This window comes from Pteronotus mesoamericanus, unplaced genomic scaffold (genome assembly GCF_021234165.1).
Source record: "Pteronotus mesoamericanus isolate MK-2021 breed Mesoamerican mustached bat unplaced genomic scaffold, CSHL_Meso_final contig_179, whole genome shotgun sequence".
Lineage (NCBI taxonomy): Eukaryota > Metazoa > Chordata > Mammalia > Chiroptera > Mormoopidae > Pteronotus > Pteronotus mesoamericanus.
The window spans coordinates 1,082,662-1,100,597 of record NW_026555075.1 but is presented as its reverse complement, the minus strand read 5'-3'; the positions used below and the strand labels follow the sequence as shown (position 1 = coordinate 1,100,597).

The 17,936-nt window shown below is 38.1% G+C and overlaps 1 protein-coding gene across 5 annotated transcripts in view; it reads right to left on the bottom strand.

Annotated features, from left to right (window-relative positions):
• Positions 1–15,812: 15,812 nt before the first annotated feature.
• The window catches only part of HECW2 (HECT, C2 and WW domain containing E3 ubiquitin protein ligase 2), a 350,566-nt gene continuing 348,442 nt past the window's right edge, over positions 15,813–17,936 (bottom strand). For all 5 annotated transcript variants that reach the window (XM_054566699.1, XM_054566700.1, XM_054566698.1 and 2 more), the window contains one exon: positions 15,813–17,935. In XM_054566699.1, coding sequence (XP_054422674.1) covers positions 17,824–17,935 — 112 coding nt within the window. In that variant the 3' untranslated portion in view covers positions 15,813–17,823. The remainder of the gene's footprint in view (position 17,936) is intronic.

Here is a 17,936-nt window from a genome sequence, read left to right as displayed (position 1 = left end):
CTGAAAGTGCTCCCAATGGCCAAAGCTGGGACAATTTGAGAAACACAATAATAAATAAAACAGTATTGGATTATGACCTAAAGTATAAAATACCTATGAGTATATCTGATATAAAGAAATGACTTAATAAACACATGCAGAAAAATTATGAATAATTAATGTAGATTCTTTCCCCTCAAGTTGGTGGAGCATAACCCCCCACTCCTTAAGTGTGGGCTGGGCATAGTGACTTTTTTCCCTGCAAAGAGCACAGTGTGCAGAGGGAGAAGAAAGAATAACTTTAGAGTGGAGTAACCTGACGAACAGTACTTTCAGCCAGGTGATCAAGGTTAACAGCAATAGTCCTAAGTCATTTTGAGCATACCCTTAATATGATGTAATGAGGACACTTTGTAGTCTTTCTCCCCAAAACTCATAATCCCAGTTCAATCATTAGAAAAACATCAGAAGAATCCCCAGTGAAGGACATGCTACAAAATACCTGACTGAACTCCTCAAAACTGTCAAGGTCTTCAAAAACAAGGGAAACTGTCACAACCAAGTGGCACCTCAAGCGCTTGTAATGACTAAATGTACTGTGGAATCATGGGTAGCATCCTGGAACAGAAGGAAAAATGACACTAAACAATAACTAAGGAATTATGAAATAAAGTATAAACTTTAATTAACAATAATGAATTAATATCAGTTCATTAATTATAGCAAATGTACCCTGCTAATGTAAGATACTAACAAGGACACTGGTTGTGTGTATTTTATGTAGTATCTTTGCAATTATTCTGTAAATCTAAAACTGTTACAAAATAAAAAGGTGGTTTTGAAAAATCAATAAATCTGTCATTGCTTTAAAAACATCCAAATTAGGAAGTCCCCAAGGTGGAAATTATTTTCATAATAATGCTAAGTGCCATTTACTTTTTTCACTCTTCTCTCAAAAGTGTAGATGATTCAGTTTTCCAGAGACTACAGACTGTGTCTCTGGATGTAGAAGCAGCTATGCCAGTCCAAATGCTTTCTCTTAAGCTAGAAATGAGAGAGAGAGAGCAAGAATGTAAGATAATACCACCTTGTCATTTTGCTATTTTTCATGAAGCGTGTTGTGTTAACATGTAATTGTTGTTATTGTTACCATGTAGTTGTTACTTTCAATGTTAACTACATAAATAAAGACTATTTGTGGTCCTTACTAATTTTTCAGTGTCAAAATTTTGAGAGACTAAGAGCTATTTTTCTAATTGTAGTGACCAGCTTGCTCTTTCAGTTTTGGGACATTTGTCACTTTTTGGCCACCTTGTATGTAACCCCTCCACTGTTTAGGGAAGTCCCCACCCTTTGAGTCTATGGAAGTGAAATTGACAACTATTCATGTTCCAGCTTCCTCTGCAGCTAGGGCTGGAGCAAGTACCTTAAGTTCTACCAATGATCTCTATGCACTTGAGCCATGGAATCTGGAACAAGTGAGGCTGGGCCAGAAGCAACTCCATGACAGAAGCCACAGTGGCAGGAAGATATGGCCCTGGAAGGAGTAGTTCTACTGACAACTTCTTTGTCCACTGTTATGCTGTCAGCAATACTAACTGAACACAGAAATTTGTATTTCGGCAGTTACGGTGTCTTTATCTGAACAGTTCATTGATGTTACTTTGGATATTGTTCTTGGTTATCCTGTCTGCATACTGGTTCTCCAGCCTGGATCTCTAATCTATGAACTACACAATATCCTTTAAATACATTCCTTTTCAGCTTCAGTCACCCAGAGATGCTTAATTGCTTACAACTAATAACTCTGATTCTACCCAAAACTGGTTTCTTAATTCACTTCTGTAGCTATGTATCTTGACCTCTTTTTAACATCAGTTTTTCTGAAATTCCACAAATAAACCATGGCTAATCAAAGGAGAGAAAAAGCAAAATAAATGGACCTTTTCCTTTATCTGCTATAAAAAATAAATGACTACATAAATAAATTAAAATGCTAAATTAAAAGGTAGAGGAAAAAAATGTTGGCCTCCTACTCTAGCTATAAACTTTTATTTAAATTTTGGAATTGGGATCTAACTTTCAACCAGCAGAGTGTAAGATTTTCATGTGTTACTTCCCAGTTATGCAGCGCCTATAAAACAGGCAGGAGGCTCTGAAGAGGATGGCCGACGGTGCCATGCCGTGTGCTTAGTTCATTATAAATCATTTCAAGGAACTGCAGTCTTTCTGGGCCAATCAAAACAGAAATGTTCTAACACATTTGAGAGGATCTTGTTTTATAGAGTGCTTACGAAAGGCATGAAAAGCACACTGGGTTTCAAATGTACCACATTATCCAGAAAGGATTTTGGAACCGATTCCTATTAGATCACTTTTTGTTGTTATTTAATGTGATATATAAAATATAATGTTTTTCTGTTTGAGCTCATAGCTTGGAATGGTTCTGCCTTCTATAATTTTGCAAACAAGTTTTACAGTATTTTTATTCTGGTCACTTTCTAGCTAGACTTCAAAAATGAAAAGTATGTGGGCTAGTTAGGCCCTTCAGATCTTCCCATTTCATGCTAGTTCAGATTATTAGGGACTTAAATTAATTTTGATTAGAAAAAGCACCTTCTGCAATGGAAATACCACCTCAGATTAAGGATCATTTAAAGCAATGTCTTGAAATAATTTAAGGAAAAGATGAGTGGGACGCACTCCATTGTTTTTTCCTCTCATTCTCTTTGAGCGTCCAGGTTTGAGTTTAGGGGTTCTTGGATCTGGATTCTGATATTTCCACAGTTGACTTCTCAGAGGGAAGGTTCATTTATGGTTGAAGTCAATAGGAAAGCACAAATCAGCACACCCCAACTTGAAGACAGGTTGAAAAATCGAAAAGCAGGCACATCTAATGACCAAAGATAACCTCTTTCTTACAAGCCTAAATTGAGGGTGCATCTTTTTAAATACAAGTTTTGGAGCATTTTGCAGATTATTATCTTGGTGACTTGAGAGAATCTGCATAAGCATAAAGTAATTTGTCTTTATTCCTTCCTGTCTCTTACCCTAGGTGTTTGTCTTGTTCTCTACTTGCTAAGAACAGGAAATAGCAGAATGAAGATCTGATCAGTTTCCATTACTTCAGTGAGTCTCGCTCACTTGAACATAGGCCAACAACAGTACATTTATATTTGCCTAAATAAATTATGCAGCTTATCAATAGGCTACTTTTGTGCAGTTTTTAATTATCTTTTAATCTCCTGGGCCTTGGGGTCTTCTCACTTTTAAGCCTATCTCTGAGAAGGTTGCTCTTTCAAAGTAAAAATAGGAAATACCTGTGAGACATTTTGCATTACTCATTGACCTAAAAAAGCTAAAATCCCCCTTCTACTAGTTCAGAAATGAGCAGATCTAAAAAGCTTTTAGGCCAGCCATGCATGCTCAATGTGGCACAGGATGTATTAAAAAAGAGAGCACCTGAAGTCTATACAGCATTTTAGAGTTAATATAGTGCTTTCACGAGCAATATTTTATCTGTGCTTCAACAATCCTGAGATTACTGTGAGCAAGGCTGAAATTATCCCATTTTACAAATGAGAAAAGAGACTCTGAGAGTGACTTTTTCCCAACTGAGACCAGGGCTCAGTCTCGAACTGAAGGTTGCAGGTCCTTTTGGACTACTACCTCCCCTAAGAGAGAGGACTATCCAGAGAGCAAAGTTCTCTCTCCTCTCGCACCCCCACCCCTTTTTCTGAAAGGTTATAGGAAGCCCTATGATAGAGCAACCATAGACAATGGGGAGGACAGGAGGAGGTAATTTTTTAGGTCCCAAAGGCCAGATGACAAGCCAGGCAGGGCCCTGTGCTGATCTTACCTGCAGACGCGTGCAGCTCCAGGAGCCCTGACATCTCCCCAAAATGCAGTGTTCACATCTCTCCGCGGGCGGGGTCATGCTCAGGCCCTGCTGCTGCCCTGAATTGCCCGAGGCAGTTTTGGGTAGGGAATTAGGAAAATCAATCATGATTTACCATTTAAAGTAATAAGATTTGGCATAGAATTAAGAATGCCAAATAGCCAAGGTTACAGGAAGATATTTAAGAAAAAAGAGCGGCCCTAACTCATATGGGTCAGTGGGTGGGGCGTCATCCACAAATTGAGGGGTCGCAGGTTCAATTCGTAGTCAGGGTACATTTGATTTCCGATCAGGGCTCAAGCTAGTTGCGGGCCAGGTCCCCAGTTGAGGGTGTGCAAAAGGCAACCTATCAATGTTTCTCTCCTCTTTTTTCCTTCCTTCTCCTCTCTCTAAGAATAAATAAATAAAATCTTTAAAAACAAAAAAGAAAGAAAAAGGAACATACCTATTTTTTAAAAGTTAACATTTCTATAGTGAAACTACGTTAATACAAATTATTGTTTTGCAGTGAAATGACAGGAATGATCTAGATAAAGCATGGCAATACTTTTTTGTGTGTGAGATGCCATGTACACATCATTTCCTTTAATTCTTGAAACACAAGCTTGAGCCCTGGCTGGTATGGCTCAGTGGATCGAGCACTGGCCTGCAAACCAAAGGGTCGCCAGTTCAATTCCCAGTCAGGGCACATGCCTGGGTTGCAGGCCAGGTCCCCATTCAGGGGCGTGTGAGAGGCAACCAATCGATGCATCTTTCACACATCAATGTTTCTCTCCCTCACTTCCTCCCTCCCTTCCCCTCTCTCTAAAAGTAAATAAAGTGTTAAAGAGAAAAAAAGAAAAAGGAAATACAACCTTGAGATAGTCATTACTGTTTCTGTTTCTCAGATGAGGAAACTCAGGCTCAGAGAATTTGAATGCCCTGCTTGAGGTTATACAGCCAAAAATGGAGAAGAATTTGAATTCAGACAACAAATCCCATGTCCTTTTCAGGATACTGCACTACGTCCTATGTAATAGGTTACCTGTTCTCATGTGTTAAAAATTTCCCCTACGTCCCATCTGCATAACTCATGATACAAACACACTTGTATTACTATGGTGGAAAAACAACTTATCTGGCCGTCTCAGTTCTAAGGAAGAGGAAGTATGCAAAAACTTCTAAGAAGGAGAATAGGTATTACAACAAAGTGTTCATATGTGAGAAGATTCCTTCTGGCACTGATAATGTCTTTTATGTATACTCTGTAATTATTTGGGATGTTATAAGACTTCAATGACAGGATACTGCAGGAGCTTTCCCTCTGATCTTCCAATGACTGGCTGCTCTTCCACCTTCAGTTCTCACCTTAAATGTCTCCTCCTCTGAGAGTCCTTCCCTCACTGCTCCCTGTTCTTCACAGCACTTTTTGTCATAGTTAATAATTATGGATTTATTTGTTTACTGCCCATCTTTCTCATGAGATTGTAAATTACTCAAAGACAGCAACGACGGCTGCTTTACTCAGCAGTGGTTCCCAGTTCCCCAGCAGCTAAATCATGATGCCTGGCACACTCTGTACACGTTGATTGATGGATGGATGGACAAACAAGTGAATTGTTCCCAGAAGAGTCTCCAAAGGGATCTGGGGAAATGGGTGATTTGATAATGTGATCTAGGGAAGACTGCTTTACTTTTGGCCTAGGGTAATCAGTCATATTTTCCTGAAAAACAGGCTTGAGAACTCGTAGCTTCCCAAAGATGATGTTCAGGAGCTGTGAGGCCAGTGTGCCTGAACAGACGGGGAAAGGAAGTAAATATACTAAGCAGTTACCAAACGCAAAGCAATGTGCTAGATGTACCTTACCTCATTTAACAAAAAAAGCACTGCACTGGATGAGAAAGGAATTATCCTTGTGTTACAAATGAAAACAAGTGAGATTCAGATGGACGAGGTTGCCCCGAGGTCATGCAACAAATAAGTAGCTTTTTTTTTAAAGCAAATTTACTTTTAAATTTTTTTCTTTTCTTAATTGGGCTATAGCTCACATTCAAGAATTGCTCATATTTTAAGTGCATAGCTTGATAAAAATCTAAATATGTATACTTCCTTGGAACCACCATCCATGTAAAGAAACAGGACATTTTTGGTCTGTCAGAGGTTCCCCTGCTCCGCCCCTCAGTCGTTATCCCCAAGGCTGCTGCCATTTTGACTTCTATCCTGAGAGACTCCCTTTGCCTATTTTTAAACTTCACCTGGATGGAATCTTAGCATACGCCCTTTTTTGTATGGGCCTCTTTGGTCTGCGAGATTCATCCCTACTGTTGATTGCAGCAGTAACTGATTCTTTTTCATCACTGACTTATATTTTAATATAGTAACATAATCATAATTCCTTTTTTTTCCCAATGTGTCCTTCCTGTGGCTTAATCCAGTTCAAAGGAGATTGCATTGAACATTGGGACAATATCGATGGACTTTGTGTTATTTCCAGTATTATTTAAAAAGTGTTATGAACATTCTCAAGTGTGTGTTTGGGTGGACACACGTACCCACTTCTGTTGGGTGTACACTGAGCAGTGAAATTGCTGGTCATAGCTATGCATCTTTAGCTTTAAAGCTTTTAGCTTTAGCTTTAGTCAATTCTGTTACTTTTTCAAAGTGGTTACATTAGTTTACACTCTTAGCAGTGCAGCAGAGAATTCCTATTGCTTCACATCCTTGTCAGCTGTTGCTATCATCAGTCCTTTCAATTTGAGTCACTCTGGGGAAGGAAGGCCTTTCTTTTGTACACTACACCTCCACGCCTTAGCATGTGGGTCATGAGCCCTCAGAACAGGAAAGGCCAAGAGTTAGCTCCTGGTTCCCGGATGAAGCTGACCTGATACTATTCCCAGGTCTCTGGTATCTCAGGAAAATGAGGCTTGCATCTCTGAACACTCAGTGGGTGAAGAAGCGGAGCCTCCTAAATGGATAAAACAGAGTCTGACACCTGGCCCATGAGTGTAAATGAGATAAATTGACCCATTGAGAGGGGAATGGCCCACAGCAAAGGAAAGAACTTCCCTTCCTTCGGTCAGAGCCACAGAGACCTCCAGTGGAAGGGTAAATAAGGCCTCATCCAAGCCAGTCCACATTCTGAACAGGAGAGCAGGACTCTTTTAAGTAAGGAAGTGCCCACCTCATGCAAGACGTCAGTTATCAGACAACTGCAACCACAGCTGGAGCGCTTCCTGTATGCCAGGCACGGTACTTCTTGCTTCATGAACGCAGCCGTTAGGGCTGTTCGGTTGTACATAGCAGACTCAAACCTGATTATTAAAAATGATTATTTATCTAAAGAATAGTTTACTCTGAGATTGACTTTCTCTTCCTGTGGGTGTTAAAGTTTATTTCTTTTTATACTATGACGATAAGAGTGAATGATAATTGTTAAGTTATTATTAGTGAATGTTCCTTTTAACCACATGTAAACTTTGTAACATTATTTGCTTGCCCCCCAACACCAAATTTTTTTCTTTTGGGTTGTATATGGGGCTGAGTTCTATTGCCATGTGACACCCAGGTGGGCAAGCCAATGGTTCACACCGTTCTGTAAGACCTGGGCATTTTCATTCTTTTATCCAAGAATAGCCACCCCCCGCCCCCGTTCTCAACATCCTACTTATTAATGTAGCAAGAATGTTAGGTGAGCTTGTATGATAGTGTTACATTATTATTAACTCAAGTCCATGCTTGATTCAGATTTCCTTTGTATTTACTAAATATCCTTTTTTTTTTTTCCTTTAAAGTCCAGGGCCCTATCTGGATAGTTATTGTGTCTCTGTTTCTGAGACTTTTCTTTGTTATGATGACCTTGATAGTTTTGATGAGGATAGGTCAAGTATTTTGCAGAATGCTTGTATATTAGAATTTGATGTCTTTCTTATGGTTGTACTGGGGTTATAGGCTTCGGGAGGAAGACCACTGGGGTGAAATGCCATTTTGACATATCCTATCAAGGGAACACTCTAATCACATGATTTAAACTGTTGATATTGACCTTGATCACCTGGCAGACATAATGTTTGTCAGGTTTCTTCACTGTAAGGTTACTCTTTTCCACTTGCCCCCCTCTGGCCTGTACCCTCTGGAAGGAAGTCAGCATGAACATCTCACAGTAAAGGTGGAGCATCTACGCAGATTTTGTGGAATTCCTCCGCACGAAAGACTTGTCTCTTCATTTATTAATTATTCTATCACTTATTTATCATATGGATTTATGTATATTCTATACTTTGTTATAATCCAATACCACTTTACTTATTTTGTTGCTCAAATTGTTCCAACTTCGGCCGTTGGAATTCTGTCAGTTGGCTCCTGTATCCCCTTGACATGCTCCCGTTGTTGGAGCTTTTTTTCCCTCCAGTGCTTTCTTACTTTCTAGTACTACAAGATGTTCTACGCTCTTCCTGTGTATTTCCTAGAATCAGTCATTTCTCCAGCATGTAGGGCTAATTTTCAAAATATAATTTTATATCTTAACTAAGGGCCTTAGCTCAGGACAGGTGAAAGTCAGCTAGGAAACATCAGTTTAGCTTTATGTGTTCAGTCATCACTGCACCCAAACTGGGTGTCTGGTTGAAAAAGATCTAGATCTACACACCAGCCACAAAGCTATTGGCATTCCTGCTTGGTTCCAAGATTCAGACAGCCTGTTATCTTCATTCCTCCTTAAACATTGTTATGAGTGTTATAACAGACAGGTTAATTACAGATGAGAGGAAGCAAACCCAAACATTTTCACTCCAAATTATCAGTAGTACTGTATGAGGAAAAGACTCCGATGACAGAGACGTTGCTTTTCAAACCAGTGAGTGCACACCCTGGAGTACACAGCGTCTGGCCAAGGAACAGGCAAAATCAAAGTGGCATCTAACTGGATCAGCAAATTTCTTTAATAGTTGAGGAAGTAGGAACCAGCTGTTATTAAAGTTAATAGGGAAAAATCCTTATTTTCAAATTAAGATCAAGTTTGATGATATATATAAGTTTTACTTAAAATAAATGAAGCATACAAGTAATTTTGTAATGGTAGGGTTGGCTTCAAGCACATGTCCCTATTTGGAGGGCCCTCTATCACTTTTGGTGATTTAATGCAACATTTAAGAAATGCTGACATGGTTTCCTAATTGAAACCGAAATAATAGTATTATCACTAATTAGTGCCTGGTTCTTTAGCCATAGTTAAAATGGTTTGTTTTGTTGTTTTGTTCTGGGAAGTCAGTCATTCAAGAATAGAATTGGCTCCCAGGGGAACGCGCAGCTCCTGTCCGCTCTCCTCGCCTCCAGCCCAAAACAGACATACTGGTTTGGATGGGTCAGTCCAGGAACCCAGGCTTGGGTTGCGTCCTCTTTGGAGATTTTATCACTCGATATTTGTCTTGCACTTCCAGGCCAGGAGGCTGGAAAGCAGGAGAAGCTGCCCAGCCTCAGTTGGGTACAGCCATGTGGTTCTGTGGTTTTCCCGTTTCTCTGCAACCATCAGTAGCGCTGTTTCCACTTAGGGACTCCCCTGCCCTGAGCAGTCAAGGAGTAGGCAATCTGGGCCAGATTGATACATAGCCAGATTCATAGATCAACATGTTCTCTTCTTTTTATTAGCTGGCTTTCTCCTCTTTGAACTTGCCTCTCCTATGAGTGTGGGTTTAGGAAGGACAGGTATAGAAAGTCTCTTGACCTTTTCTGGTCTCTTCAGAACTGACTGTGCTTACTACAAAAGATGTCCTTCTTGTGGTTTAATCCTATTCAAAGGAGGTTGCATTGGACATTGGGGCAAAAGCCCCATAGTAATAAAAAAGCAAGGCTTTACTTTGTCTTGACCTGAAGGATTTAATGTGGGGATGGAGGCAGGGAGGCGGATGTGTTGGCAATGTTGCACCAGGGTTCAAGAATTTGGATTCGGGGTCCATGTTCCAATGCCAGCTGAATGCCAGCTAGACATGAACTATTAGAGTGCCCAAGTATTTTGTATAGCAAGAGATAGTAGTTCATAACATTATTATAAATTGTCAAAGAAATATATAGTGTAACAATAACTTATGCTTTGGAAAATTGTTTGCTTTTTAAATGAACAATTGAAAGTGAACAATAGGTGACTAAAATTTTTTCTTGAGAGGACCTATAATAAGGGGAATAAAATGTGTGAAATTCATTTCTATCAATGTAAACATATCTTTACCAGATTTTCTCATTTCCATTTATTATTGTGATTCCGAAGTTTACTTTGGTTGGCAAATGGAATACTAGTTAACCCAGTACCTAGTTACAGGGATCTATTTAGAGAGAAAAAAAGCCATTAATAGGTAAACATTTTTTGATAAAGAAAAAGAAGGGAGCACGAAGAAAAAGTATTATCCATTACTTGATAGAAAAGTTAAAAGCTTTCTGGTTAAAGGATGAAATTTAAAAAAAAAACCCAAACTAGAAAAACTCCTCAGAGACAATTAGCAGGATGGTGGGAATTATACATTGTGAGAACATTCACTAATTAACTGGGTTTCAGATTGTATTAAAAATATATATAAAGGCAGATAAATTTATCATAATAGAAGCACTTTGAGGTCAAAGGTTATAAAACAAAAAAACCAGGAAATCAGTGCCAAGGATGCAATCCTCTGCTCTTCCCTTTCGGTAACAATGTAAAACTTTACTCAGTTATACAAGATGAGCCTTTGCCTTCAAATGCTCTCATGTGACATATGAAATTCATTTGTAGCCTAAAATACAGAATAAAGAGTTTCATGGCACATCTGTCCCATGAAATCTTGACAAGGCTTCTCTTAACTCATATGAATTAACACCAGCTGGTTTTCAGAAGGATGATGGTAAGCACAGATCATTTCCAAGTACATCCCGTAGTGATTATCTACCCTCATAGCATATATTTGCCTTCCGTCGTCTCTTCCTATTAACTGCCATGTCTTAATAGTTTTTTATTTGGCCAATTTAGTCACAGTACCAAATATAAAAGGTAATGTATTGATTAATTCAAGGGTTCCAAATTGGTGGGTCCACAAGGGAACTAAAAATATCACAAAATTTTAGATTTCTGGGTTTTTCCTTCAGCGCAGGACTTGAATTTCGTTTTGAGAATCTGCTGAGCGGAGTATTAGAATGCCTCCTTTAGGTAAACCCATTACTCTCGATTGCTTAAACCCAGCCAGTTTTACTCATTACATAGCTACTTGGCCCCTCGAGGTCTGTGACGATGTGACACCTGGGTCAGCTTCAGGTTGGTGGTTGTGGTGGTGTGCCTATGTGTTTACGAAATAAGTGTTCAACCAAGATGGTTTGGCAGACAGTTTCAACCCATGTGAATTAAGATATTATGTTTCTGTTAAGTCATTTCTTCAACATTAACTGATAGCATATCAAATAGCAAAATATAATTTTAGGGATAAAAAACCAGATTCCTAATTATAAATATCACGAAAAGAAAATTTCCTGCAAAGCTGCACGCTACTCCCATGAGACCTTTATCCTTATTTTGTTTCCTTTCAGCGAGTTTTTTCTTCCCCAAATGCATCACAGAAAAGTCATAATCTATTTTTTTAAAGAAGATTTATTTTGGATTAAGTGATTTCATGATGCAACATGGTTTTAAACAAAAATAGAGATCAGTATGAAAATAAAATAAATTGTACACATTAAAATATCTTTCCCTCAAAGCATTTCAGAATCATAAAAAAATACAACACAAAAGTCAGGGGTTCAGGTGAGGATAGGAATACAGACTTTGCAGAAAACAAACAACTGGTCTACATTTCAGAGCTCTAGGCTCCATTTAATACCACCCATGAATCACTTCTAGGATGTCAACAATCTGAATTATTTGCTTTGAAAAAAAAGATGAAATTTAAATATAAAGTGAAATGAGAGCTGTATAATCTTAATGCCGGTAGCAAATGCCTCCCATTATTATTCTCTATTAAAAGTCACATTGAATAAATATGAGCTTAAATCAACTCAACAAAATAGAAATGTAGCTATTAACTGTGATACATGGTATAGTAGACACAATGGATGGAGTTGCTGAAAAGAGATGGAAAGGCTTTAAAAAATTCACCACCTGTACTCTACTGAAATCTTAGAAATAAATGTTTTTTTTTTTACAGAGCCTTAATATTAAAAAGTAAGCATTATTATAAAATTAGATTAATACTTTCAGTAAGAGGCAAGAGAGATGCATGTATTTTTATTGATTTTGGAATGCCTGCATCCCTATTGTAAAAACATGTAATCTTAAGTACTTTCCAACATATTAACAAGCCTCAAATTTTACTCATGATATTATATAAAGAAAAAATAGGTTGTAATAACATCTTGTAGAGCATTAGGGTCCTAAAAGAACATTCAGTTCTGTGTGTTTCCTGGTTAATCCTTCCATGGTATTTCTTGAATGTTATTCATGCTTTTTTTGCAGAAGGTGACAGCAACCAGAAGTTTACTGGTGATTCCTCACTGGCATCAGTAACAGTTGATTCAGTTTGAATTACACAACATACCGATCAACACCCCTCAAGGTTGTAATATCTTGAAAGAAAATTGGTGCCCAACGCCACTAGATGTAAAAATCCCATATGTAAGTTTAATTTTCTTGTGATCCCAGAAACCATACAACTAGGGCCTTCCAATTCTGCCGAGTTGTTCGATCACAAAAGCCAACTACTTTGCATATTAAGTCTAAACAAATGTATTTTCAGTCATCATTAACTTCCTGAACAACTGGTAACGCTGATTAGGTCTCCATTTGAAATTCAGTAACCTAATTCTTAGGTTTTTGCTTTGTAGATGAACACAGAACATTTAAGCTACCATTAGAAAGCATGAAGACGTCTCAAAAGCTAGCCTAATGTCAAAGAATGTCCTCTTAAAAACAAATTAAGGTTACTAAGCTGAGCAACACCTTTTACCTCACATATAAAATTCAAAATAGTAACAATAATTCTCAAGTTTAAAAAAAATCCACAACATAATTTAATACTAATTCATTGAATCTCCTGATTAAGCTATGGTTAAGTTTTAATACAGATTCTGGGACTGAATTTTGTTTTGCCACACAAACAAGTTAACAAGCTACTGAACTTTCACAAGGGGGTATTTCCCCTCAGGCAGGTCATCAAGCAGTGCCCCCATTAGACAGCAGGGCATTCTTTTTCTCAAAGTCAAAAACCAAATTGAAGTCTCTGTCCCTACCCCCACCAGAAAGCCCTAACATGCTCCTCCCACCCTGGTTCTAACTTTTCCTCTGCCACCGTCCTAGCCTAGCCATTGCCGCATTCCTTCTGGGCCTGTAACTACTAGAGGGATAGCACACACACTGGTCGGAATGCAGAAACCACTCCTCGGTCTTGACTGTTGTTCAATAATGAGCAGCGCGTTCATGGAGGGGGAAGGGCACGACTGCTGGGCTCCTCTTTTTGCGTCTTGTTCTTATCACCCTTTATCACCCAGTGGGCAGTAGTTGGCTGGCTGTAAACCATAATTCACAGAGTTCTAATGTCTCTGGCACTCCTTTGCTTCCATGTTAGACAAACACATCTATCCGGAAAACACAGTCCAACTAGAAAGGTAATACAGTTTGCAACATTGGAATTTAATAGAAAGTGACAGTCTCAATTTAAATTCAAACTGTGTGGAAGTAAGGTGTGTAAGATCTAGTGTTTTCCCTCATCTAAATCTGAAGGCAGAAAAGAGAAAACAAAGGGCCTGGAACTCAGACTCAGTCTGGAGATTGGGCTGCTCTGCAGACTTACAAATAGCTCTTGATCACATAGCATCATTTAGCCTCCTTGGGGAATTGCCTGAATAGGGTTAAAACTGGTAAGACTTTAAGATGTTTGTCGTAATTAGAAGTGGTCAAGTTATAAATACAATTTGTGAAGAAAGAAAGAAAAAAATTGGATGAATGTGAAGACAGGGAGGAAAAAACCTGAAATAGTTTCTTCATCCACATCACTGCAACTCAGCTATGGGGGCTTTCTACATCCATCCTTACTAAAAATTAAAAAAATAAGATAAGGCTTCTGATTAAAGTGTTTTCTTTTTCATTATGTTGCTTCCAGATAATATTTCAGAAAACTAAATTTCTGTACTATATAAATCCACCAAAAGCAATCAAATTTTGCATTGTTTTTAATTTCTTATAACGAGTAGTAAAATGAAACTATTAAACCTATGGGGAGCTTTTCCATGAATATACTAATTTCTTCATGGGTTTTTCAGAAGGTGTCACATTTTAAGAGTTTGAAAAAGTGAGCCTTTGGTAGATGAAGTGTCTGGCATAATTCACTGAAAGTGGAATATGCTGGTAGAAACATTAGTCTCTGCATCTCTAGAGAGGAAACCTAGAGTTGTAATTACGAAGTACTGAAACTGATCTCATCAGCCATCCATGAAAATCGGCCTCAAGCCAGATGGGATGGGAATACCTTCTACCCCACAGAGTACGTGAGAGGATCAAGAGACGATGCGCCTGAAAGTACTTTGAAACTCTAAAGTGCTATACAAACATGTTCTACTATTACTCATTTGAATGCCATTTTACCACTTAGGATTGTTATGCAGGTGAATCAGATTTTCCTTCATTTATTACAGCATTTCCACTAAGTTATAAACACAACATATGCTAGTAAATTGTGACTGCACTTCTTTGCCCAAGATCCATTCGTGTGGTGCACAAGAAAAATGTTTTGACCCCAGAAGTGGGTAGGACTCAAGGACTGGTGTTTCTCACAACGAAAACTGTAGGTGCATTGTAGTATAGATGACAGGAAAAAAAAAAAAAGAGAGAAACTATCAGGCTTAATTTTGGCATTTCTTCAATAATTTGAAGATCCTTCAGGAATTCCTTCATGGTTCAGCTCCTCACATGCACACTTTTAACCACTGTGTATAAATGCACCTTGGGCTTCAACACTTGGCCAGTATCGACACACTATTACATGCCATTAGTTACCAACCGAAAGGGTATTTATGTGATTTAAAAAAAAATTTTTTTTTTAGACACAGTAGCTCCCATGTACGAAGACTTCAATGGATCTCCTAGATGGCATAAGGCATTCTCTTCTCATTCCTTGATTGTAGAATATACCAAATGTTATTAAAAATACTATTTTGAGCCTTGGTGTCTGTTCCTCTAGACTGTGAACTTCTCAAGGGCAGATTTTGAATCTGGTAGCTCCATCATCAAACACAGTGGCTGGCACAAAGTAAATGCCAATAATGTGCCTCTTGTCTCATCTCAGAGATGTTCTGTGTACACATATGATGTATTGTGACTGTCTTTTATACTATAAAACAGTATTGCATGAGCATCACTTAAGAATTTCTTAAAGAAAACAAAACCATACAGCAAGTTATCTAATTCACAGGCCAGAAAAAATACATATGGATATTTTTATTTGTGGAGTATATTAAAGTCTAAATTATTCTGTGGTAATAGTATTTAATATTTTATAAAGTTATTACTGGACTTTTTGTTTTACTAATGAAGAAAAATAGGTCAGTTTTCATGGTATTTTGATATGATAAGTAAATCTTTGATAATCCCCAATTCTGAGAACCGTAGCAACTAGATGCTTATACTGTTATTTGAGAAGTTGGATGCCCTAACAAAGAAATATACTTGTTAGAAATAATAAGAGATACATTTTATTTCAAATTTCTCTCACTTAATAATGTGGGATATGGTAACAAAATGCCAAAAGCCAAAAGGAAAGCTAAGACGGTCTATGAATATGTCTTTGAAAGAAATGCAACCTCCTATATCAGCTGCTTAGAGACTGCCAGCTCTGAAACATTTTATATACCATCAAAAATGTAGTTTTTTAAATAAAGTATATTATATTATTTTTCTTTATAGTGAAAAATATAAACAAGTAAAAATAGTTTGCAAAATTAAATAGGCTTACATTCATGATCGCTAAGTACAAACTAAAATTTCCAGTTAAAATGTTTTTCTCTTCCCTTTTTTCTGGTCCAATTACATTACACAGGCAAACCCTCCCTCCTTCTCTGCAGGTATCTGTGGCCTTTATTTCAGAACATTTCCCCCACTGCAGTGATTAGTGCAGGAACGCAACATGAGAGTCCCAATAGTAAACGTAGCTTAACCAACAGGGGAGCACTCAGCTCTTTAAAACCAACCTACAAAAATCATGCATATACCCTTTATAAAAAGTAAGATTGCCAACATCCCAAAACTAGAATTCCATGCCTACTTATATGTCAAAGAAGTGTTCAGGCAATGCCTGTAAAACCATAGGCTGGCAAACCAAATGTTAATCCAATGCTTTTATTATTCACAATTTAACTTCACTGTATTGAACCTCTGATTAGTTATGGCCATAAGTCAAGAAATAAACAATGATGTGAAAAACCCCAAAAGCAATAAAAACGAAGGACACCCTCTAATAAAACTAAACAAATATAACATTAGTGATGGCATGCAATTTCTGAGATACCATAGAAAAATTGTTTCCTTATATTGATAAGAAAATTACGCATCAGTGAAAATGCAGGCTTAGAAATATAGTACTGAGAGTTTCAATCTGTGATGTCTTCACTGATGAGGGAAAATGGAATTCTTGTTACTAAAGAGAGCTGATCTCTTGGGTGCTGCTGATGGCTCCCTAACTGAGCTTAGTGGTTAATGATGCTGTACAAATAAAAAGCGGTGGGGGAAATACGAAATATCTTTATTAAATGCCATCCTGTAAAGTATTTGATGGATGGAAGAGTCTAATGCATTTTAAATAAATGCATATCATACTATCACATATAGTGAGTCTTAAAAAATTATTACTTAGATGCACAGTCCTTGTAGTGGTAGACATGGCACTGTGAAGGAAGTCTGATTTAGAAGCTATTTTCTATTATACTTGTCAAGTGATGGAGTTGCTGTTCGTCATATTGTAATGTCCCTTCAACTTTGGTACATTCAGTGCAAAATATTTCGGGGAATTTTTTGTACCTTTATAAAAATAAAAGGCCCTTTTTTCCCTTGAGAGTGCTTAAAAGGGTGCACACTAGCGGGACGCCCGAGTAAGCATGGAGCATGACGGTGGAACGGGGACACGTACGGTAGGACAGGTAGGGTCCTATATACATCTTAAGAACTCAAATATAATGAACCTATAAAAAATAAACAGAACTCACTGCGTACTTTTTTCCCGATATGCTGTGATTAATTGCTAGTTATTTAAAATTGTTTCCATGCATTATAAAGCATAAAGTCTGTCATTAGTAATTCATTGTATAACAGTTTGTCTTCAGCCATAATTACATACATACCACTTTGCATATACATTGTCATAGACCACCTTATTGCAAATCTTTAAAGTTACCTCATATTGACTTGGTTTCATTTTCACAGGTGTCCCATGAAAGCTGCAACCTATGGTGCACACCATGCAGGCACACATAAGCAAGAAAATGAATGTTCTGTTACAACTTAGGGTTTAAATGAATGTACTTTCAGGAAACATATTTGTTTTTATTATATCATTTAACTCACACTAATTTGGAGATGGGGTCAAGTGCTGCCAGTTTGGCTCGAACCACATTCAAGGTAAGTTTCAAGGTTCTCCTGAGTCCCTGAAAAGTTACCCTGGAGCTGTTCATGTACAGGTTCATCTTTGTCTCAGAACATAACAAATGGAAAAAAGTTTGGCAGTCAAGAACTGTTGATTGAAAGACTGTTGGCTTGTTCCCTGGGCATCAAGCTCACCCAAATCCGTCAAAGACGACTCATCACCACTACCCAGTCCCCAAATGTGGCAGAGCACGTGCTCCTGGGAGATGACAGCACTCAGTTTTACTCTAATGGACGCATACTCTTCAAACTTCTGATGTTCAGCCATCCTTCTGGGGGCAGCTTCTGAAATGGCCTGTCCGTACCATACCCGGGCATTGTGCTTCCGGGTCACTCGAGTCCAAAGGTGCTGGTCTCTTCAACCGCTGTCAAGAGTTTTTCATAAAGCATGGAGAAGGATGGGTACGGGGGTAGGTCCAGACGGTTAAAACAAGTGTGAGCTC